At 38.4% G+C, this 25,517-nt stretch overlaps 2 protein-coding genes across 2 annotated transcripts; one reads left to right on the forward strand and one right to left on the reverse strand.

Moving 5' to 3' along the window:
- Window positions 1–1,365: 1,365 nt before the first annotated feature.
- On the forward strand, window positions 1,366–25,517 carry LOC144650361 (kelch-like protein 25). Its single transcript, XM_078510018.1, has 3 exons — window positions 1,366–1,446; window positions 20,375–21,286; window positions 24,498–25,517. The coding sequence occupies exons 1-3, from the start codon at window positions 1,369–1,371 to the stop codon at window positions 25,356–25,358; spliced, it is 1,851 nt and encodes a 616-aa protein (XP_078366144.1). The 5' UTR covers window positions 1,366–1,368; the 3' UTR covers window positions 25,359–25,517.
- On the reverse strand, window positions 5,024–12,586 carry LOC144647952 (uncharacterized). The gene is made up of 6 exons (XM_078507620.1): window positions 12,430–12,586; window positions 12,093–12,164; window positions 11,221–11,313; window positions 7,922–8,014; window positions 7,619–7,711; window positions 5,024–5,356 (listed from the first exon to the last, which is right to left on the reverse strand). Exons 1-6 carry the CDS (start codon window positions 12,584–12,586, stop codon window positions 5,121–5,123), a joined length of 744 nt encoding a protein of 247 aa, XP_078363746.1. The 3' UTR covers window positions 5,024–5,120.

Genomic DNA, 25,517 nt, shown 5'->3' on the forward strand with positions numbered 1-25,517 from the left:
GCGATCATTTTAAAACCGGCGTCTTTGCATCTGGTTTAAATTTGTTTGAATGAATTTTACTGAGAAATAAATGCATTCTATTGAAAACTAACAACTTTTTAAAAACACGCGACTTTTTTCAAAACCCGCGACACGCGACCCGCGACCATTAGGGAAACTCAGCCATTTTGACGTGACGTGACTGGTTTAGGGCCTGTTTACATGGAAGGCGGGTGCCCCGGCTAACCGAGTTACTCGGCTAACCGAGCTACCCTGGGCGAGCCAACTTTTCATACGTTTCTTAAGAAAACGTATTGAAGCCTTTACATGCTAGAAGGGTAACCCGCCTTGCCGGGGCACTCGGTCTACTTGCCCGGGGCACCCTTCTAGGCGGGATAGCTTTTTGTCATGTAAACGGTTATGGCCGAGCTATCCCGGCTTGCCGGGATACGTTTTCGCGCGTGTTTTAAATTTGAAGTTAATGGCATAAAATGTATAAATTCTGGACCCAAACAGTGCTATTTGATCAAAATTAGTTTTATCGGTCGGCTGGAAACATTTCTTTGAGCAAATTCGAAATTTTTGTGGGAATGATTATCCTAATTCACGACACAACAAATTTAATTTCAATTTGGCGGCCAAATACTGTTGAATTTCGATTGAATTTCGCCAAAAATGAACGCAGTAAATTTCTGAGAACTTGCACATCAAATTAAAATAGGTTTTAAGACGAAAAGCCTTGATTATTCAGTAAAAAGTCATATTTTTCTTCAATCATTTGGAGCTACATTGTTTTCCCACGCCGTGACACGCTTCAATGACGCTTTCCGGCATTTTGACATCATTTTTGAGTTATTTTATAAGGTCTTTATTCTTTTCACAAACATTTTTGGTACTTTTCTTTACTTTTGCTACACTCAGGTCGCAAAAAGCACTAAAAATTAGCAATTCTTCTTTTGTTTTCAGAATTTCATGATAAATCGGGAGAATCTGATATAAATCGGGAGAGCGGGAGGCTACGCATTAAATCGGGAGACTCCCGATCAAATCGGGAGGGTTGGAATCTCTGGTCTCATCTCGGGTAGAAGGGCTGTAAATTCTGCATGTAAAGGCGGGCTAGGTTTTATCCCTTCTAGCCGGGTAACTCGGTTAGCCGGGGCACCCTCCCTCCATGTAAACAGGCCCTTAGTCAAGTGGAAAACACCGTCGCTTTGTACAAACCCTGAAGACCTGGTAACGAGGAACTCTTTCAGCAGCGTTGCGTGACTTCGCTTGCTTTGACATTCTCGTCCCCATAGCACTTTCGTTTCTCTTAGTCGGCTGGGCTTTTACAGAGCCCTTCGTTTCCTCGTGCCAAGGCCCCGCTTGCTGAGAGAAACGAAAAGGGCTATGGGGACGAGAATGTCGCTTTGCCTGTGTAAATGTGCCGTTGTGGTTCTGTCCTATCACACCGAAGGTGGCGAGTTGGTGAGTATAGCCGACAGTTTGTTCGTTTTCACTTGCCGTTCTATGTTCTCAGTAGATGTAAAACTTTAAATGTTCAAAAGCCAGCGTAGCTTGGCGTTCTTCTCAGTCGGGGAGAGCGAGAAATCGCGCGCGCGAGCAAAGCGACGGCGGAAGGCAGCCCCGGGGGGGGGGTACTCAAAAAAGTTTTATACGGGGAGGCTCCGCCCCAAGTTCTAACCCCTTACCCTTTTATATACCATTTTTGACAGAAATTGTACCCCTTTCGTATACCTTTAACTGAAAAAAGGTACCCCTTTCATATACCTAAGAGACATGGCGTTTACTTAAAATAGGACGTTTTCTTGTCATTTTTATGTAGCGCTTAATAAATTAAAATAATACAGCCAAAAATTGCGTCTGTTCGAAATATTTTAATAAAAGGCCCTTTTAAATAGCCAAATGACAGATTTCCATACCCTTTCATATACTTAAACTCGTGAAATCCCTACCCTTTTATATACCTGAAGCCTGAAAAAGGTACCCCTTTCGGGCGGAGCCTCCCCGTATAGGCCATTATAGGGAGTACCCCCCCGGGAAGGCAGCTTTCCGCCGTCGCTTTGCTCGCGCGCGCGATTTCTCGCTCTCCCCGACTGACTAGAACGCCAAGCTACGCTGGCTAAATGTTCAAGAGTTCTTATTAGTATTTCGTTTGTTTGACAGCTGCATGGCGTCGGTTTATAATTTCAACTTCATCGGCTGTTGTTTTATTGCTGATGCAGCTCTCATGCTCTGATCTGTGGTGTAAACAACAAGAAGCCCTTAGGCTTTACAGACGGGCCTAGTAGCGTCAAGGGCCATTTAATATTCCACCGCAAACATTTTCATTATTCTTCTTCGGCCCCCGATTATTTCCTTTTTGTTTTGTTCAACAAAAGTTGTGTTATATAAGCGTGACATCCGTTATACGATACACGACCGTCAGTGCTAGTGAGGTCAAGAGACGTCAGAGATGTCTGTTTTCATTCTAATAATATATAGATTTAGGCGAGCCAAAAAGCGGAGCTCCCCATTTATTTAATTTTCACTGGAGCTTACAATGTTTTCATTCTAGTGAATAAGCGGCCAAAGTACTAATGTTTATGGCGGTTTATAGGTGCGACACAAATTTAAATAGCTCACGGTTATAATGTCAGCAGTACGACAAAAATAATAATCTTAAAGCGGGGCAAATTCATTACTCATGGCACGAAAATTACTTTAGAGTACAGTAAATTATCTGCCTTCTAGCAATAGAAAATAGTTTCGCGATCCTGTTATAGTTTCGCAGCAGTTTAGTAGACTCCACAATATCTATTACATTGATATAGGATATATTCAATGTACTTTAAAGAGTCTGTCGGATTAGCTCAATCGGTAAGGTGCTAGTCTGGAGGTCGTGAGTTCTAATCCCAGAGGGTCAATTTTTTTTTTCCTTTTTACCCCGTAGCAATAAAATGGTTTGTTTATTCTATCAACCCGATTTAGCTTTCGAATGCTCCTTCATGTACGATGCTGGCTTTACAGATAGACACGAAAGTCATAGATCGATTATGGCTCTCAATGTCCACTTTTTTGGCGGTCGATTACTTTCTACACGTAATTTTCAGCCACATTTTGTTTCATTACTTCTTGTTTTTCTTTTCAAACCTCTTTAAATTTTAAAGGCCGCCTTTATACTTGGGGTGTCAAACTAGAAAAATCCTTGGTGGGGTGGGGGGGGGGGGGGTATTAATTTCTAGTTGGCTGCTAATTTTAATGACAGTATATCGTTGATAAACATCAATAACCAACCACGAATTATTATATAAACAAGAGTCACTCAAAGCAAGAATTTTCAACAAACTGTTGAGACTTTAATTTCTTCACGTATTCAACAAAAATATCATTTTTCTCTACAGCTCAAATGGTTATGAATAACGAAAACGTTTTTTCCTCCTCCGTTCCCGGTTTGTGGTGGGTTTTCTTCTGCAGAAAAAGAAAAAAAGTAAAGTAAAGTAGTGTACTTAAAATAAAAAAAAAGTGAATAATTTGAAACAAAAGGCAATGAGCAGACAAAGAATTGGATCTATGATTTTAATTACATTTAAATCAAATTTAAATAACACATGAGTATATGGTATCTTAGGTGTTTTTAACCAAGGTATGCAGTATTTTTTGGCCAAAATATGGGTACTAAGTATTTTGTTCAGTTTCATGAGTTTTTGGTATTCTTATGTAAACATAATGTTGGTGTTTTTTATTATTTTAAGTGTTTTATCCTCAGTGCTTGTGTGACATTTAAAACATCATAAAAGATCTGTAGTTCTTGCATGAATTTAATAATCCGCATGCGACCTCATGCTACGTGTGGTCATGAGTGGGGGTTTTGTCTTTGTCAAAATCTCTTAATTAGGGAAGGGCCATTATTTTTGTTTTGGAGGAGAGGATCAAAACTCCTGAGAAAGGTTATTTGCAAATGCAAAAATGCACAAATAAATTGTTTGTAGACATGAGAAGAAGAAAAAAAAAAATAGTTTGACGACAAAAGATAGTGAGCGATTTATATACAACATGACACATGATCAACATCATTTTTTTATGCCCAGAATGCTGGAAATGAAATTGCATTTTCGATCTTCTAAATTTCAAGTTCTCTGCATTCTCTGGGAAAGAATGCCCCAGACCCACCTAGGAAAAGGGGCCTCGCATGGGGCCTTTGTTATCAGCTTTAGGTATTTGGTATCAACATCTTACAGGCCTTTAGTGACATTGATATCAATTAATCCTTCCTACTCATAAGTTTTCTAACAACTGCTGGATATAAATTAAAGATGAATTACAGTCCGTACTGCGCAATCTCGGCTGCAATGTTTATGTGAGCCTCACAAACAAAGCAAAACTAAAAATTACGTGACAAACTTACCTGTTTCTTCATTATTAACGCCAGATATCCTTGCAGAACAAATAATAACAAGTAGAAGAACCTTGACGCTATTTCAAACCGACGTTTCAGCTCAACAGAAATTCTTGAACGATGCGAACTGTAATGGCGGACTAAAAAACTTCATGTATGCTGTCAACGAAGTGTAACGTTTCAACGAATTCAAAACAAAAACGAAAACAAACCCCGAGTCTGCGCAGTACGGACTGGAAATCAGCTTTAAACAATACCTTTTTTTTTCTTTGGCCTTTTTGGCCTTGGCCGGGGGGTTGGGCAAAGATACTTCTTGTGCCCTCCCCCCCCCCCCACAGCAAAAACATTTGAGATCGTGATCTATGAAAGAAGTGAGAATGATAATCATTGTGGAGAGGGAGGGGTTAGGGGGTGTTAGAACCCTCACCCTCCCTAATTTATCCTTAGGCGGGGAGGGGGGGATCCTGTCTATGGGGTTATGGGATGGTTAAATCTTAAAGGGGGATAAGAGGAAACTTGTTGATGGAAGAGATAAATAAAAATATGACTTCTATATTCGTTCTTAAAGTGGCAGGGTGGGGTTACCAAGTCTCAAGGGTCAATTGCTTCTTGCTTTCTTGTTCACGTTGCATGTTATCAGAAAAAAATTGTTCTTTCGGTACGTGCCTTGTAGATCATTATTAAAGTCCTGTGAAGAAGTGGCATGGCTTGCCAAACGACTAAAACGGCCTGTGAAAACAGTTCAAACGATTTCTCTAACGCTTTAAACTACCAGACGCTTTTCATAACCACACAAAGGCCATAGGAATTGCACCAAATTCACTCTCAGTTCTTCATGTGAAATTTCTATTCCTTTCACAATTTGAAGTTGCTCCACCAGTGCATAGAACACACAATTCCCCAAACCTTGATTTTCCAAAATTAAGAATCCTTTATCTGATGCAATCCTTTCCAAATCCTCAGGCCTCTGCAACTCATCTGCACCATAATAGCACATTTCTAGCAAATATGTGCAAAAATATGTCAATTATCATTATTATCTGGATGATGACAATAACTGATCAGAAATATTTCTCTCTCAGTGTTAATACTTAGTGAAAGAGAGGGGCACACAGGTTGAATTGGCCTTGAATGTATTGTTCACTTAAATATATAAAATAAATCAATGACTGTATAATCAGTGCTGTCAATAAGGGCCAGTAGCTGAACGAACGTAATAAAGAATGGTCGTAATAAACATAAATTTAGGCCCAAATACTGTCCGGCAAAACATTGAAAAAAGCATTTACAAGCATCTAAATTTCAAAATCTAAATATTTACGGTATTCATGCTAAAGCAAAACTTTCAATTGATTTTAGCAGATGGTTTTTGCGATCAAATTTTTCATTTGATAGCTCACCGATCCTTCCAAAAATATTAATCCAAATTGATTGCAATACTCAAGTCTTAAAAAGCTGGATAAGTCCGTAAACAATGTGATAATTGCATACAAAGTACATTCGTATGCGCCAAAGCGCAAGACAAAAATGCAGTGTTCCAGTTAAGTTTTTGAAGCAAGGGGTCACAAAATTTATCAGACGGGTCAACCAACCCGGTGTATGTAACACCTTGTTAGGGGAATGGGTCAGGAAAAAAGTTTCCTTTTTTTGTAGCGAAGGGTTCTGCGGGCACTTCACGAGAAAATTTTTAAACGTGTTATGCTTCAGGGTGCTATCTGTTAGCATTTGGGCTAAAAAAAAGAAAATAAAGTTAACTGATTTATCAAAATTATCTACCTATATTATAAATTAATTTAGTTAGTTGGTCTGGGGTCTGGGGGTATGCTTCCCAGTCAATTTTCAAGTTAAAGCATTTTTTAGATTTTTTTCTCAATTGTGGGTACATGTGACCCTGTTTTGAATCTCAAAATGAGGTTGTATTTAGAACATGTACTTTGGTCTCAATTTTCTTAGTCAATATAGCAAAATTTCCACACAATTTCCATGTGTTTAAAAATAAAAACTGGTTGTTTTAAATAAAAAACCGCTGTCTTTTTCCTCTATCCTTATAAAAATTTGCTAGGCAATCTTCTTCTCCCATTAGAGATTTTCGTGTATAATACATAAAGCATAAGAGGCTAAGAAGACTTTTCGTTGACACTATACGAAGTGTAAAAGGAAAGTACCGCTGTCTGTAGTAATGCAGGCACAAGTTTGCAGGACACGATCGAAAACCAGAGAATGTTTTGACTTCACAAATGGATTTAAACGTTCTACTGATTTCGAACAATTTTGCCTTGTGAAATGCAAAGCAACACAAGATAGCGAGGAGAGGAAAGAAATTTATTGTGTGCCTGTTTTCAGACCTAAGTTGAAGCTCAAAAAGGAGGTTACCTGGCCGGGTGTTTCGGTAAAGCTATTGCTTTTCTTGTCGCTCGAAAAGCAGATGAAAACGAAAGGTAATAACAAGAACACAGCCTTGGACAAGTAAAGTTGCCTTCAGAACTATGGTGGATTTGTGATTTCTTTCTTGCCCTGAATTTGATTTTCTTCCAATATCTTTTTCTTTGTGAACTTCCTTCTTTGCTTTTTATCGTTACTTCTAAGTAAAATATTATTTTTCCATTTCATTTGTCGGGTCAGGTAGCCGTCTCTATCGGGTTTTTGACCAGAGACCCGTCTCTTATCTGGAACACTGAAAATGGCCTTGCTACGGTCACAAATCCTTCACCAGCAAGGTTTTAGCACTCTGTAATTCACGATGTTCCACTTCGGAGCCATCTGGGTATTGACTGGTGTTTCTTCTTTACATTTTAACCACCGGAGAGGTAAATATTTTTGTGTTGAGAAGGAAAAACAACATGGCCATTGACGGTCGTTGAAATCAATCTGAACTCGAAGAAAAGACGACTGCCTAGAAACCAATTTAAGGTCCATTGCAATTGAATTGATTGATCACAATGATAAATCAAATGCATTATTCGTGATCTTATTGGCTCCCGAAGCTTCTACTGTTACATTACAACATGATCGCATACATGTAGTAGACGCCGGTATCTAAGATATGGCATCAACAAAAATTCATGGTTTAAACTTATGTATATGTTGTGGTTCAAATTTATCTTTGGTTTAAAATTTTTCAAACCAGTTTGATTTTTATTTCCCATTGTTTCAGATTATGTTAATGAATATGAGACAATGAAATATGAAAATCAAACTGGTTTAAAAAAATTTAACCAAAGATAAATTTGAACCACAACATATACATGGCATGTACAGTACCTGTATCAGTTACCACTGTTGCAGTCACTGCGACAGGGTTTACATTTCCAGCAACATGATCCACACCATAACTTTCACCTTGGGAACGAAATTCTGCCAGGAAAAAAGTAATGAATTCATCAATTACCAATAGCGGAACTGTAACTAATTGACCTCATCAAATGCATTATTCGTGATCTTATTGGCTCCCGAAGCTTTTACTGTTACGTTACAACATGATCGCATAGTAGATGCCGGTATCTAAGATATGGCATCAACAAAAATTCATGGTTTAAACTTATGTATACATGGCATGTACAGTACCTGTATCAGTTACCACTGTTGCAGTCACTGCGACAGGGTTTACATTTCCAGCAACATGATCCACACCATAACTTTCACCTTGGGAACGACATTCTGCGGGGAAAAAAAGCAATAAATTCATTAATTACCAATAGCGGAACTGTAATTGACCTCATCAGATGTAATGCTTAAGTCAGTCTATACTTCTTGAAGATTAGAATTTCAAAGCTAAGGGTAGGCTTCATGTGAAATTTTTATTCCTTTCACAATTTGAAGTTGCTCCACCCCAAATTCAAAATAAGGAAAAGATCCAACAAAAAAATTGTGAGACATCCGCCTCAAACTTCTGAGTCGAAATAAAGACGCATTCCAGGAGTTTAAAATGTGTTTACCTTTCCCAGGCGCGATGGAAGTTGATCGAAGAATCATGTAACGCCTGCAACATTTTCACAGAACAGGATCCAGCAAGAAGCGAGCTTAAAATAATGATCAGATTCCGCAACAATAATTGTAAAACATCCAGCTCAAATGTCTGAGCCTAAGTAAAGGCACATTTCTGCAGTTTTAAACGTGTTAACCTTTCGGTGGAAGTATGAAAACTCGAAGCAGATCGAAGAGTTGTGGAACGCCTGGGACATTTTCACAAGACTAGACCCCAGGCTTTCGCATGTACCAAACTGAAATCAGCATTTGACTATTTGTCATTTCGCCCTTTTCTTAAAGTCAGTGCACAGGGAGACCACAACAGTAAAAAATAAATAAATAAATAAAAGAATATTATTCACGTGGTTTCGTTCGTTTTCTGCGTTGTTTTTCTTTATGCGTAGTCGATAGACACGACAGCACTGTTGTCGTATGCTGAGCTGTCTTGTGCGCGAGCGGATTTCAGATATGCAAATTTTCTCTTTTCTTAATAATAATTGACAAGGGTGGCAACTCTTTCACCAAACGATTTGAACACGCTTTACGAAATCGCTTTGAACTCTTTTCTTTCTCGCCTTTTTGCGACAAAAATCGACACAAAAGAATGCTGGATAAATTTTGAATACGCTCACCTGTCTGTTTCCTAAAAAGAAGCGTTTTCCAGAGAGAATTTGAGCTCCCTTTTAGATGTTTTCCTCGGTGTTTTTTTTTCGTCACAGCTGCGGCCAGTTACCTTGGCACATTCGTCAGCGATTTACGCGCCATCAAGTGCGAATCAACTACGCTCCCTCCCTCGCAGAGATTTTTTGCGCGAACACTTACTTTTCCCGCTCGGTTCAAAATTTTACACGATCGAACAAACAATCTATTTAATCGTTTGTTTTGTCCATTAGTAAAATAAATATATAAAAATAAAAGCTTTGACCGTGTAGTTCTTAAGTTATTAGCCTCGAATGGTTCGCGCAAAAAATCTCTGCGAGGGAGGGAGCGTAGTTGATTCGCACTAGATGGCGCGTAAATCGCTGACGAATGTGCCAAGGTAACTGGCCGCAGCTATAACGAAAAAAAACCCCGAGGAAAACATCTAAAAGGGAGCTCAAATTCTCTCTGGAAAACGCTTCTTTTCAGGAAACAGACAGGTGAGCGTATTCAAAATTTATCCAGCATTCTTTTGTGTCGATTTTTGTCGCAAAAAGGCGAGAAAGGAAAGAGTTCAAAGTGATTTTGTAAAGCGTGTTCAAATCGTTTGGTGAAAGAATTGCCACCCTTGTCAATTATTATTAAGAAAAGAGAAAATTTGCATATCTGAAATCCGCTCGCGCACAAGACAGCTCAGCATACGACAACAGTGCTGTCGTGTCTATCGACTACGCATAAAGAAAAACAACACAGAAAACGAACGAAACCACGTGAATAATATTCTTTTATTTATTTATTTAATTTTTTTTACTGTTGTGGTCTCCCTGTGGTCAGTGACTCAGATTTTGAGGAAAAGAACGGTCTTAATAAACATAAATTTAGGCTAAAATACTGTCAGGAAAACGTCGAAAATAGCATTTCCAGCATCTAAATTTCAAAATCTAAATATTTACACTATTCATGCTAAAGCAAAACTTTCAATTGATTTTAGCAGATGGTTTTTGCCGTCAATTTTTTCACTTGATAGCTTACCGATCCTTCCAAAAATGTAAGTCCAAATTTGTTGCAATACTGAAGTCTTAAAAAGTTGGATACAGAGTCCGTAAACAATGTGTTAATTGCATACAAAGTACATTCGTATGTGCCAAAGCGCAAGACAAATGGCCTTGTTGCCGTCACAAATCCTTCACCAGCAAGGTTTTAGCACTCTGTAATTCACGATGTTCCGCTTTGGAGCCACCTGGATATTGACTGGTGTTTCTTCTTTACATTTTAACCACCGGAGAGGTAAATATTTTTATGTTGAGAAGGAAAAACAACATGGCCATTGACGGTCGTTGAAATCGATCCGAACTCGTGGAAAAGACGACTGCCTAGAAACCAATTTAAGGTCCATTGAAATTGAATTGATTGATCACAATGATAAATCAAATGCATTATTCGTGATCTTAATATACAATCTTCGTTCACTGTCTAAAATCCACGCGCGCCATTGGTTAAAATCGATCACGTGATTTTCCTTTATCTGTCGTCAGCAAACTCCGACAGTGCAGTATTGACAATAATGCACAAAAATCGTGCATTATTGAAAATGTCTTCAGCTTCAAGGCTTGCAAAAGTGGAAGAAAAAGATATTCCTCAAATTATCAACGATTCAATACCAAAAAATACCAAGAAGAAAACAACCTGGAGTGTTTTCATTTTCAAAGGTAAACTGAAGCTGAATTTTTTGTGTGCGATTGACTTGCTGGCTTGCAATTGTAAAAGCGATCGGCTCACCTTGCATTGAACAAGCTTCTCGCTGACTGTATTTATGAACGACTCCAGCTAAAGAACAATTTAATGGACCATTTTAAGCTTTATTTATTTTTCAGCTTATTTTGGATTTCTGTATTATTGATCTTTACAGCCTGCATGTATAATTATGTACTACTCAAATTCTTCTTATTATTATTCATTAAAAGTCTAGTTCAAAGTTCGGTGAATCGTGTTTTTCTTGCAGTGTACTCAGATTGTATATTAAAAGGGTTAGAGATTACGCCTCGTGCAGTATTGAAAATTTCTCGTTCATTGTGCGGCCAGCGCGTGCGTGTATTTGTCAACAAAACACTCACAACAGTCTCTAACCCATAATTATTGGCTCCCGAAGCTTCTACTGTTACATTACAACATGATCGCATAGTAGATGCCGGTATCTAAGATATGGCATCAACAAAAATTCATGGTTTAAACTTATGTATACATGGCATGTACAGTACCTGTATCAGTTACCACTGTTGCAGTCACTGCGACAGGGTTTACATTTCCAGCAACATGATCCACACCATAACTTTCACCTTGGGAACGACATTCTGCGAGGAAAAAAAGCAATAAATTCATTAATTACCAATAGCGGAACTGTAATTGACCTAATCAGATGTAATGCTTAAGTCAGTCTATACTTCTTGAAGATTAGAATTTCAAAGCTAAGGGAAGGCTTCATGTGAAATTTCTTTGCTATCATGATTCTCAGGCAGACAACACACAAAGACACAAATGTCTAGTAGTGAAAACAGAAATGCTGGACATTGGTGTAAATATAAAAACATGAAAATATGCTACAACATCTATTAAATCGATCAATGATTATTATGAATCTGTTGTGGATAATGACAATGAAAATCGATGATGTGAAAAATTACAAAATTTAATTCCTTTTAATTCTGTTTTGATTAAGCTTATCAATATCAACCGACTGATTGACTTATTCATTTCGATTGCAATATTGATCATGGATTTTATCGATTGCTCATGGCCTTCGGTTTCGATTAATTCACAACGTAACGCATAAATAAATAGAAAAGAGTTAATCTACAAAATAAACGAGAGGTTACTGTACCGTCAATTCCGTGAAAGTGCTTGACAAATTCCGAGAAACGTTAAGCATTCACCATATCAAAAGGTCCGAAAATCCTTAATGGGCAAATTATGCAGAATTTCTTTTCTATTAGCGCAGCAGATTCTGTTTTTAGGCAATCAGTAGTATTGTGAAATGATGTCACAAAACTCACTCTCTACTACTCCCTAAGTTTTGATAAGTTCACAACGCGCCGGGCTAATAAATTCAAAATTTTTATTATATAGAATTTACCTGAAAATCTTCTCGCCTCTTGCTGCTCCCCGCGTAAACTTGGCTGCTCTTCTGTGGTCTTCTGTACTATTTCTTCTTATTATCCGTTGCCGTTCCCTCTCAGCTTTACGCTGGTCTTCTGTTTTGTTCCTTCGTATTTCCCGTTGTCTTTCTTTTTCTGCTTCACGTTGCTCTTCGGTACCGTTCCTTCGTATTTCCCGTCGTCTTTCTTTTTCTGCTTCACGTTGCTCTTCGGTACTGTTCCTTCGTATTTCCCGTTGTCTTTCTTTTTCTGCTTCACGTTGCTCTTCGGTACTGTTCCTTCGTCTTTCCCGTTGTCTTTCTCGCTAAACTTTACGCTGCTCTTCCATTATGTTCCTTGCTATTTCCCTTCGCCTCTCTATCTCTGCTTCATGCTGCTCTTCGGTTCTCTTTCTTCTCTTTTCTCTTTGTCGTTCTCTCTCTTTCTCTCTCTTCTTTCGTTTCTGCTCTTCGGTCAAAGTTCTCCCAGCCATCATACAACCTAATAATTATTTGAAATTACAATATTTTAGAAGGGCAGTAAAAGAACACAATATAAGGCAAACTGAGCAACTCTAAAGAATTGAAAACATAACACTGAGGTTTAGGCTTATATTCCTAGCTTTCCAAAAAATTGAAAAATTCAGGAGAAGAAACTTCCCAAACCGCTTTTTCAACTAAGATCAACTGTAGATTGCTGTAGCTGACCTGACAGATCGGTTGTGTAGAGCGGGGAGCCACGGAAAGCGCGCGAAAAACAAAAGCCGAGACCTTTCAAGATCCCGGATGTGCGCAACACCGTACGTACGCCGTACGCGCCCGCGAGGCATGCCGCTAGCCATGATGACCATGAAAACTCGGATGCATAGGTTTCCTATTTTATTTCATGTGTTTTTTTTTTTTTTCATGTGTTTTTTTTATGGGTATGGTGCTCCGCTCTGCGGCCCTTACGGGCCGCTAAGGAGCTCCGCTACTAAAAACTCAAAAATATACATGTCTGTTTCGTTATATCTTGTAAAAGTCATTTTTAATTGCCCGGTTCTATTTTGTTTTGTGGTCTAAGCGAGGATTACTTGTTGAGTTTAACACATACAAAATGCGTATTACGTGTACGTAATATAAAATCCCTGCCGCATCTGAGCAATTTCAAGTGGCTGATGAGAGATCTCCCGTAGTAACCCAAACAGAATGAAAGCCCTTACTAGAAAAACAAGTGATTTAATATGGACGTTTACCATTAACAAGAAATTTCGGAAAATTTCCGTCGGGAATTTCCGATCGGGAAGAGTGCGTTCTAGACTTTCTCAAGCCCGTTTCCGGTAATTTAGTCGTCTGACTCGCGACTTTCGTCGCTCGCTTCTTGCGACTTCGTCGCTCAAGACTAGAGTCGACTTGTAGCAATTCTAAGTGCGTTCCATTTAGACGACAATAGTAACGTATTTTGAATGTTCTCTGTCAGAACTGATTCGATCGATGAATTTAATATACTTGCTCTGCCCAAAAAAAAGCTTGGCTTCCGGTACAAATTCCACCTACCATTTATTGTGAGGCAGAAAATTTTGTCGATCTCCAGCAAATTCTTGAGTAGAACACTCGATTAAACACTGAAAACTCACCTGTGAAGAACTTACATTAGACTGACCCACCATTTTAGTTGAGGAGCCATGAAATCCGGCTGTGAAAAAGGCTTGGGACTAGTGAAAAAGACGAGAAATCTGTAAAAGAAACACGAATTTTCATTGGGAAGTTTCCACCGGGAAAACGGGACTAACTTTTCAGATTGTCCGTTTATTTCGGGATTTTTCCAGTGGAACGAACCGAAAAGTCGTGTTCCATTTACATCCCACCCGGAATTTCCGATATCTTTTGTAAATGTCGTAAATGGTAAACGACCTATTACCTCCGTCCCATACCCCTTCCCCCATCCGCAGTCAATTTCAAGTGGCTGATGAAAGATGACCCGTGCTAAACCAATCAGAATGCGTGACCTCCAATACCCTTCCTACAAAAAAAACTTACCGAAAGCAAGAGACGGGCGTAGACCGTAGCGGCCTTGGCCCGTCTAACAAGTGTATTCCCTTTCGTTTTGACCTATTTTAAAAGTCTTGGCAGTTTCGTGAGTCACCTATAACTACGAACGAATCTTACAATATCATTGAAATCGATGCTGATTATACGCCAGTAACTCGTGCACGAAACTCGTCGATTGGATGTAAATTACAAGTCCATGAACAAGAATCATACGTATATACACATTTCGCCGATAAAAAGTTAAAAAATATAACTTAACTGAAGGTGAAAGCTGTTAAAATTGATGCTAAACGTTTTCGATCTGTTCGATCATCATCAGAGTGAAAAAAAAAAACATTAAGAATCATACGGTACATGATGTGTGAATACCAAATTAATGATTTTGTTTAAATGAATATGACTTAGGTACGAACATACTCTGCGAGCAGAGTTCCCTTCGATCTTCACTAGAAAAATCGGGAAGAGAAAGGGACGTGTTGTTTTCGTCTTTCCAGGCTTATCTAGGAAAGATCGAAGCGTCTCTGCTCGCATTGTAACATCTTTTCAAAACATCAACGAGTTGTACTCATTTTTACCGAATGGTAATGAGGTTATGTTATGGGCCGCATTTTCTCACTCGAACACTCACTCACTCGATTCTGATATCAAACCGCAATTAATTTAGCATTAAAACGAGAAACGTGCTGACAGAAAGGTCCTTTAAACGCATTCAGCACATGTCAATCAAATCTCAACCTCGTTCCAGGGTCTCTCTCTTTCAGGGAACTAAATTGAATTTCACAAAACAAATCGAAAGAGGATCACTTCCACTTATCCTCTGGTGATAAAAGAGAAAAGAATTCGCTCAACGAAGCCTCAGAGCATAGGCTATCAATTACCCATTCACGTAAGAAAACATTCAAAGACGCGTTTTAGTAAACACAACATTCATGCACGTTTTTTTTTTCGCGTCACATCATCTTCGTGTCACGTCATCCGTTCTTCATCTTTTTGAGTCGTGCAGAAACGCGCATCTTTCTCTCAAATTTTAATGGCTGCTTAAAATAACGCTATACGTGCTGGCAGAAAAGTAAACATATTCACAAAACAAATTTACTTAATGCTAAAAAGGATCAAAGGTTACACTTAAATATTTTTTGTGATAAAATAGAATTCGCGCTACGAAGCCTGAGAGCACGAACCATCAATGACGCAATTCCCATGGAAATTCACAGGGAAATAAAGTGAGATTGTGTTACATTATTGAACGCTTATTTGAAGAAAAAAACTATCAATGACCCATTCACGCAAGAAAACATTCGAAGGCAAATTAAGTGAGATTGTGACATTACTGATAGCACCAATGAACTACATATAGTTACGCTTAAAAACTGTTAAAATTATTACGCTCGCCTTGTGACGTGTTTTAGTCAACACAACATCCACGGCACGTTTTTGTTTCGCGTCACGTCACCTCGTGTCACGTCTTCCGTTTTTCATCTTTTTGACTCGAGCAGATACACGAAGTGCTCGGGCGTATCTTTTCTCTCAATTTTTTTTCGCTGCTCAAAAATAACGCTATACGTGCTGACAGAAAAGTAAACATATTCACAAAACAGATTTACTTAATGCTTAAAAGGATCAAAGGTAATACACTAACCGGTAAATATTTTGGTTGTGAAAACTGAATAGCGCTACGACCCCTGAAAGCACGAGCCATCAATGTCGCAACTCACGTGGAAAAATAAAGCAAAGTGAGATTGCTTTACTTTATTGGATACTTATTTAGAAAAAATGCGGAGGTCGGCACTTCATCCATCGAATTACCATGAGGTTGCTCGAAGAGCCTTTGATTACCGAATGGTAATGAGGTTATGTTATGGGCCGCATTTTCTCACTCGAACACTCACTCACTCGATTCTGATATCAAACCGCAATTAATTTAGCATTAAAACGAGAAACGTGCTGACAGAAAGGTCCTTTAAACGCATTCAGCACATGTCAATCAAATCTCAACCTCGTTCCAAGGTCTCTCTCTTTCAGGGAACTAAATTGAATTTCACAAAACAAATCGAAAGAGGATCACTTCCACTTATCCTCTGGTGATAAAAGAGAAAAGAATTCGCTCAACGAAGCCTCAGAGCATAGGCTATCAATTACCCATTCACGTAAGAAAACATTCAAAGACGCGTTTTAGTAAACACAACATTCATGCACGTTTTTTTTTCGCGTCACATCATCTTCGTGTCACGTCATCCGTTCTTCATCTTTTTGAGTCGTGCAGAAACGCGCATCTTTCTCTCAAATTTTAATGGCTGCTTAAAATAACGCTATACGTGCTGGCAGAAAAGTAAACATATTCACAAAACAAATTTACTTAATGCTAAAAAGGATCAAAGGTTACACTTAAATATTTTTTGTGATAAATAGAGATTACTCCATGGAAAATGCGCGCGTACGATTTTTATTCACGAGTTGAGTAGTATCAGAAAACGAACGAGTGAGCGTAGCGAACGAGTGAGTTTTCTGATACAACTCTACGAGTGAATAAAAATCGTACAAAGCATTTTCCATGGTGTAATTTGTTTATTTTATAGATACTGAGGTTTTTGAAAAGCAAATTAAATCGCTCGACTTTTTATCAGTTACGCGCGTGTTTAGGAAACCCATTCATCTGCCATAAACTAAATTAGCTAAAACATGTTTGTCTTTCAAAATCACATCTTTAATGAAGTAGCACAAGAAATGAGACGTCAGTTTATACTCTCACAACTTTTACAGAAACAACTTTTGATAGAAAACCTGACTGAGACTTGTACAAAACTTGCAAGTTCCAGTTTAATGTTTTAACAGAACAAAACAGCGCTAAACGCTGAGAATAACTCAACGCGAACTCGAGCAAACTTTTACCAAATTAAATCAAGAAAATAGTCTGCCAAAACCAAGGACAAACCTGCAGTGTCTTAGCCATCATCTGAATCAAAACTCGCTACAATCCCTCGGAGTGAAGACGGCCCGTATTCTTGTCCTTCCTTTGTGCGAATTTACTCTCAAAGGTTAATTCAACTCGGCAGGAGGAATTTCGGTTATCTCGCTTCGTGTTTCTATTTTTGTTTGAAGAAACGTTGTGACAACAACGCCGTCTTGTTTCGTTTTCTTTATAGTGTTTTGGTTTTCCTGTTCTGCAATATAAACGACTCAGTGGACCGTTAAAGACACTAACAAACCTTGAACGTGTCTCCGCCATGTCGCCGGTGTTTACAACGAGAATCAAAATGGCGATACGGTGTTGTCCACAAGTTGTTTTTCGTCGTTCGCGCTTGTGATTGGACGAACGACGTTTTTTCACTAGTGAGTTTTCATCGTTCGCCTTTCCTATTGGCTAATGCATTTTACGTATCATTTGTACGCAATCGTTTTTTCGTGAGAAAATCTCAGTATCTATGATATAAAATAGAATTCGCGCTACGAAGCCTGAGAGCACGAACCATCAATGACGCAATTCCCATGGAAATTAACAGGGAAATAAAGTGAGATTGTGTTACATTATTGAACGCTTATTTGAAGAAAAAAACTATCAATGACCCATTCACGCAAGAAAACATTCGAAGGCAAATTAAGTGAGATTGTGACATTACTGATAGCACCAATGAACTACATATAGTTACGCTTAAAAACTGTTAAAATTATTACGCTCGCCTTGTGACGTGTTTTAGTCAACACAACATCCACGGCACGTTTTTGTTTCGCGTCACGTCACCTCGTGTCACGTCATCCGTTTTTCATCTTTTTGACTCGAGCAGATACACGAAGTGCTCGGGCGTATCTTTTCTCTCAATTTTTTTTCGCTGCTCAAAAATAACGCTATACGTGCTGACAGAAAAGTAAACATATTCACAAAACAAATTTACTTAATGCTTAAAAGGATCAAAGGTAATACACTAACCGGTAAATATTTTGGTTGTGAAAACTGAATAGCGCTACGACCCCTGAAAGCACGAGCCATCAATGTCGCAACTCACGTGGAAAAATAAAGCAAAGTGAGATTGCTTTACTTTATTGGACACTTATTTAGAAAAAATGCGGAGGTCGGCACTTCATCCATCGAATTACCATGAGGTTGCTCGAAGAGCCTTTGATTACAAGAAAAATTTCAACCAGGGAGTGTTCGAACTTGATCCGATTCCTGTTTCTGTTATGAAATATAGCAGTCATTTGTGTCGGATTGTGGAAATTTTCCTCTACTAATTGTGGACACCTAACTAAAACCTAATTAAAATCATTTACTTTAAAACGATGAAAAACTTTCATTCTGTAAGTGAGATCATTCCACAAAATACATGAAAGCCCGTCAAAACCGCTGAGGTGCGAGACCCAGCAAGAAGCACATGGCAGCTATAAAACAACAAAACAGTCAGAAAAGGCACTTTAAGGATTACAGTGTAACTTTTTTTATTGTTTAATTTGCTGTCTTGACATCCAAAATATTTACGAATTAAGTCAAGATGGCGGGATATTGGTCAAGTGCGTGTTTATGGCCCGCTAAGGTAGCCAATCAGAACGCAGCGTTTACCTCATCTTGCCCCCTCGCAGCGCCGGCCATATAATGAAATTTTATCTTCACAGTATACAGAACACAAACTAGATTTCGAACGGATTTCCGATTTTGAAAAAGTTCGTCTGCTATATATTGATATATATCTAACTGGATTTATTAAAACATGGTCACTGAAAAAGTGACCTGAGTGTTTTTGACCACGTACATTACACTGCGATATGGCCAAAAACGTGCCGAGAAAGAAAACAAAAATGAACAACAGCGCCGAAAGGTAGATAAGAGAGAGGAGAAGAGAAAAAAAGACTGATATTCACTTTAGTTTTTATATCGTCTACTTGGCGAGAAAAAAAACGCGTTTACGGCGATTGGCGCTTAAACGGTGAAAATTTCATTAACTGGTTTTAACGAATCCGGTCAGATATACACGCGTCCCTTTAATACTCAGAAAACTACCGAATAAAAACCTTACGCTATAAAAATTAAACGCGTCCTACCTCCCGGTCGGGTGGGGGACTTCCTTTTGAAAGGGACCGGGATACTTGTCGTGTTGTTAATGGGTGTAAATTCTGGTTTTTGGTCTCATTTGGGGTGCTCAGTACAAAATGCTCATGTTTTTACCCATCAAAGTATCTTAAGGGTTGCATGCAAAGAAATTTAAAAAAATGCCGCCATGACGATAAAGACATTGCCATCGTATAGCTCTTTTCTGTTTGTGTCTTATTTGTTTTGGAATGGTATCTTGGAAGTTGTTAAATATATCTTAAGCCGCGCATACTTAATTTTCTTACGAGCAACCCTGTCCCTTAACTCTTTCAGTGCTAAAGTCGACATTTGGAGGAGCAGTCAATGAACCACGTGTGACGTCATTAATTTAAAAGTCAGCAGATTTTGGTGATAAGCATCTGATAGAGCTAGGTTTGACCTTTTCAAAGAACTATTCATTTTGCGTATCGGTCGCATCCTAACAGAGCTAATCGAGAAAAAGTCAATCACTTTTTAGTGCAAAATCGGTGCTTAAACAGGCCAAAACACCTGTAAAAGATCGAGGTCCTCTTGACAGGGTTTACCAATGTTTTTATCAAAACTTTTTTGGTCTAAAGGAAGGATGGATACAGTAGCAAGTAGTGGAAATAACAAAGCCAAGAGAAACGAAAGGAAAAGGAGCAAGAAAAAAAATGGAAACAATTTCGCAAAAAAAAAAACAAGTCCAAATTTTGGCTTATGCGCATGCACCAAAGTACATTTTTGTACAATTTTTAATGGAATCTTCCTCAAAATCTTGCTGCATTGTGGAAAAGTGCTTTTTAAGCAAAGTTAAGGGAAATTCAGGATCGTACCATCAAAAATTCAGTTTAACGGTAGAAAAAAACCCAGTTTTTGGAGAAATTCAGCACTGAAAGGGTTAAACATGGGAGCCAAACCCTCGGGGATCTAGACAGAAGAAACCGTGCGATACATTAAAGTGAACTCTATACGCTGAATTTTGTAAGGGTGCGCGTGCCATAAAAGAGATCTTAAGACACTCTAGTAGTCCTCGTACTAAATCGTGATGCGTGAAAGGGGATAGAATATATGTGCATTTCTCGCTCTAAAAACAATTGTGTGTGAGAGTCACCTTCACTATTGGCGAGTGAAGGTTTTTAGCTTGCATGGAAGACCGTTAGTTATTTTATAACATGTAAGCATCCAGGACAATATTCTATTGATCTTTCAGGCAGGTTTACGCAAAGAACCATCACTAGTTCACATGGAACACCAGGAAGTTCATCCATTGGGTCCATTCGACATAACATTACTTGATAAAGATGGAAAAGAGTTCAAGGCTCACAGACGTGTTTTGTCAGAAGCGAGTCCTTTCTTTGAAAATCTGCTAGAGAGTGACATGAAAAAGAACAAAGAGGGAGTCGTGCGTCTGGAAATTTTGACTGAATTGCTCATGAAAGAAATTCTGAGCTTTATTTACACTGGTAATGTTCAGATATTGAGCGAAGAAAGTTCCAAAGAGCTTATCATGGCAGGAGATTATTTATTTCTTCCAAAACTGAAGGCAATTGCTGGAAGATTTCTAGAGCGCTGCATGACCACTTCAAATTGTATTTCAACGTATTACTTTGCAGAAACATATCGGAGTGACGAGCTTACAGCCAGAGCAAAAACATTTATACAATCAAACTTTGCCACTGTGGCCAAATCAGAGGAGTTTTTGAATTTGACGAGTCAGGAAGTCGAAGATTGGATTTCAAGTGATGAAATTGTCATTAACGCGGAAGAAGATGTTTTTAACATCATCCTTCGATGGATAGCAAAAAAGCCGGAGACGAGAAATGGAAAGTTTGAGGAGCTATTTCGTCACGTTCGACTAATATTTTCGTCGCGTGACTTTTTACTGAAAGAACTCGTGACCAACGATCTCATGCAGCAAAATGAGTCATGTATGAATCGCGTGACACAGGCCATTAATTGGATTGATAGATCAACTTACTACGATCCTCCATCGCCGAAATCACCAAGAAAAATATTTGGGTCAGCTGCTTTAGTAGCTTATAGAGACAAGAGCGTAGCATGTTATCTTCCTGAGGAAGATAAGTGGTATCAATTACCAGAAAGGAATATACCAGAAGAGTGTCACATTATACCAACAACAACAACAACACTTTATTTGCATTCCCAATTACAAATGGTATTGCAAAAGTATAGGAAAATAATGATAATAATAATAATACGAATTACATCTAAAGATATGTAAGGGCAAGTAATAGGATCAACTAATTGACAATTGTTGCGATTGTCGATTCATTTCTTAGTGCAAAAGCTTCATGAATGAAGTAACCTAATTTTTTGCAGAGAAAGGCATCTATATTATTAAAGAGAAATATAATTTTTTGATTGGCATCAAAAGAACTAAAATCAGAATAATTACTAACAATGTAGTCTATTAGAGATTTTCTAATTGTATCATATCTACTACAATTAAGTACAAAATGTTCTTCGTTTTCAATTTCATTTGAATTGCAGTTTTGACAGATTCTCAGATGCTCAGGAAGTTTAGGATAAGAATGTCTACCAGTTTCAATTCGTAGGTTATGGTTGCCTACTCTAAGTTTTGCTACTGCCCGTCGATGTTTAAGATTTGTAATTAGTTCTAGTGAGTTAGAGGGAGTAACATCTGTTTTGAAAGTGGAGTAAAATTTCAGTTTTTTGTTACATCTAATCAATTCATGTTGATGCATTTCTAAGCCAGTTTTAAAGTTTTCGATTATTTTGGATTGACACTGTTTAGTTTTTAATCTATCTCCTTTTGTATCAATCATAGTTTGTAGATCAGTAGAGAAATCGGTACCATATTGTTTAAGTATATCATAGATGGAGAGCATAAAGCATTTTTTTCCAGAGTCTGCCAGTTGACTTGAAATTTGAAGGCATTGTCTGGCAACGCTTGAAGTCGGAAGGTTTAGTAAGTGAAGCCAAAACTTGAGTATATTAGAGAAAATAGTTAGTTTGAGAGGGAGTCTTCCGGTTTCATTTCTTGCTGCGACATTCGATGCTCTTCTATTAAGGCAAAGATAAGATTTGTAAAATTGCGATTGAAAGCGTTCGATAGGATCTTTCTCCCATTTGTTAAGGTTGAGGCTATCATATGCCCCCCATATTTCTGAACCATATAAAAGAACGGGTAGAAAGACAGCATTAAATAAGAAATTACATTTGGATATAGAGAGTTTGTTGAATTCAATATACCTTTTAAATGCAAATACTGAACGTCTAGATTTTTCGACTAAACTTTTTTTTGAGGAGGTGAAACTACCATTCGAGCTAAATATTGTTCCCAGGTAGGTGTAATCTGGGGTATTAATAATTTGGTTTCCATTTAAAAAGAAAGAATATTTTTCCCGGGTGCTTTTACGGTTCTGCTTTTGAAAAATTAAAACTTTTGTTTTCCGAAGATTTATTTTCAACAGCCATTTTTGTACGTAATTTTGGAGTGTGTCGATTTGCTTTTGAAGACCTGAAGCACTTTGAGAAATAAGGACTAGATCATCTGCATAAAATAGACAATTAAGTGGATCTCCATTTGGTAGGGTAATTGCGTCTGTATCACGAGAGTTATCTAGAGTAAAAGGAAAGTCGTTTAAATATAGATTGAATAGTAGAGGAGACAGAATACATCCTTGTCTTACACCCCTGTTGTAATTAAAGAATTGGGTCCTACGATTTCCGCACTTTATGGCGCATTTGGATCTAGAGTACATATCTGAAATCAGTTGATAAAAGTGTCCACCTAGTTTATAGGTAATCAGCTTTGAAAGTAAACCATCATGCCATATAGAGTCAAAAGCTTTTTGAAAATCAACAAAACAGCAAAATAATTTTCCCTTATTTGCATTAGTTACATATTTGTCAATAAGAGTTCGTAAAGAGAAAATGTGATCCGATGTCCGAAATCCCTCTATGAAACCAATTTGTGAGGGATGTAATAGATTTTTGTTTTTGGTGAGATTTTGTAGTCTATTATTTAAAAGGGCTGTAAATAGTTTTCCAAGGCAACTAGTCACGCAGATGCCCCTGTAATTAGTTGGATTTGACTTTTCCCCTGATTTAAAGATAGGTGTAATCAGTCCCATGGACCAACAATCAGGAAACATTCCTGCATCAAGAATAAGATTAAAGAGTCTTTTCAGTGAGGTCATCAATAGGTGGCCGCCACTTTTTAACATTTCATTTCGTATTCGGTCTGTACCAGCCGCCTTCTTGTTCTTTAGTTTTTTAATGCCGTTTCTTATTTCACTCTCCGTAAAAGGATTGTCAAGTTCATTATAATGCAATAGAGACTGTTGATTACGTTTTAGTTCTTCTATAACAGTCTCCTGTGTTTTGGAAAAGGTTTCTTCACTTGGAGCAGAGTGTAGTTGTTGGAAGTGTGTTAACAGTTCGTCTACAGGGACATTTGAATCAGCTGTATTGGAAGCCGATTTTGACATGGTTTTTAAAGTGGACCAAAATTGTGTGGGGTCATTTGTTTTGACGAGTTCTTGTAATTGAGTATCTTGGTATCTTTGCCTTTTATGTTGTAACATGGATTTATATTGTCGTTTTACCGTTAAGTATTCTTGTCTCGTCTCTTCATCATGAGGATACGTCTGCTTTTTGTTCGAAATACGTCTCAAACGTTTTCGTAAATTTTTGCAATCTTTATCAAACCAGACTTGTGAATGTCGATGTCTAACGAACTTCTTTTTGTCCACAACAGGTTGTAATGATTTCTTTGCAGCAGCATCTATTATCCTTGTAAATTTATCTACAGCCTTGTTAATGTCACCTATTTGAGTTAAATTTTCTTTTTCAAAAACAGAGATCATGTTTTGCACTTCAGTAGACTGTAGAGCTGAAATAAATTTTTCTTTAGAATCTGGATTCCATTTATATTGTCTCGGTAGGTTGAAGAGAGTTTCCGTTGGTTTTGTGTTCTCCTTAAGCGTGAGGGAGTCCTTAACTTTTATCCAGGAAACTAACTGGCAATGGTCCGAAAACGGGGAGGGGTGACGGACCACAAAATTCTGAAAGATGTTCATTGTCTCATGATCTGTTATGATGTAGTCAACTGTGCTTTTCCCACCATCGGAGATGGTTTTCTCGTCATCTCTGGGGACAATGTTGTCAACAAAGTCTACAATTCGTAAGATTCTCTCACCCTTTGGTAGTTGGGCCGGTTTTAAGAACATCTCTGAGGCTCCTGTGAGCTGACTTTGCTGCCATCCATTTCCTTGTGGGGCCATTGTCTGGTCTACACCGGGCTGCCAACACGGGGCTGAACTGGTTCCTGCCTGTTGCAGCGGCTGGAGATAATACCATATGATGGGAAACTTCATGCCATCACGCGTCTTCACGACGCAGAGCTCTATGACCCTCTTTGTAATAAATGGACTTTATTGGAATGGTCAAATGCATCTGAAATGTTTGAAACAAATCAATGCTTAAAAACGAGTCAATGCATACTTACAGTCAATGGCCAGATTTATGCTGTGGTAGATAAACTTATCATGGATCATAATCAGTGGTGCGAGTTGGTGAAATATAGTACGACATCGCATTCATGGCAATTATTACCATTTTCGTTTTTGGCTGAAAAATGTCATGTGTGTGCCGTGGCATTCAACAAATTCATCTATGTTGTGGGTGGATTAGGGTTTGATTTTGTGAATAATCGGCCGGTCGCCGGTACGCGCCAAGCGCTGTGTGATGCAGCGAGATTTGACACTGAAGATAACACATGGGAAGAGATAGCTGCGATACATGAGGCGAGAGACTGTGCTTTTGGTGCGGCTACAAACGAAAAGGTTTACATCGCTGGTGGGCTCAATACAGGTACATGTATAAGTAGCTCGCTAAAAAGCTGCGAAATGTACGACGCGTTGACAAACGAATGGTGCTTTATAGCAAGTTTAACAATTCCTCGCTCCCGTGGCAGTATGGTGTGTGTTGAAGGTACACTGTATGTATTAGGTGGACACCTTACTGATCGTACAGTTGAGTGCTACGACTGCCGAAAAGACAAATGGAAGAAGAAAACGACCTTGCCTTGGCGTGCTCCTTTCTCTCCGTATTTCCTTGATATCGCTTGTTCTACAAGACTCTTCAAACCAGCCTTCAAGGTGAAGCATGCTAGGAGACGACCCGTCCAAGATTGTTGTATCACGTGATCGAAAACGTCAGCCAACTTGCAAGTGGTAAAGAGATTAAAGTAAAGGTACAAAGCGGCTGTCAAGACACTTCTAAATTCTCACGGTTCATTTCATTTTCCTGCTTGGTGGCTGTACATTTTACCACAATACCTTGCGAACCTAACAAAGCCAATAGGA

The sequence above is a fragment of the Oculina patagonica genome, chromosome 4 (assembly GCF_052425735.1).
Source record: "Oculina patagonica isolate OP01 chromosome 4, crgOcupat, whole genome shotgun sequence".
Taxonomy (NCBI): Eukaryota; Metazoa; Cnidaria; class Anthozoa; order Scleractinia; family Oculinidae; genus Oculina; species Oculina patagonica.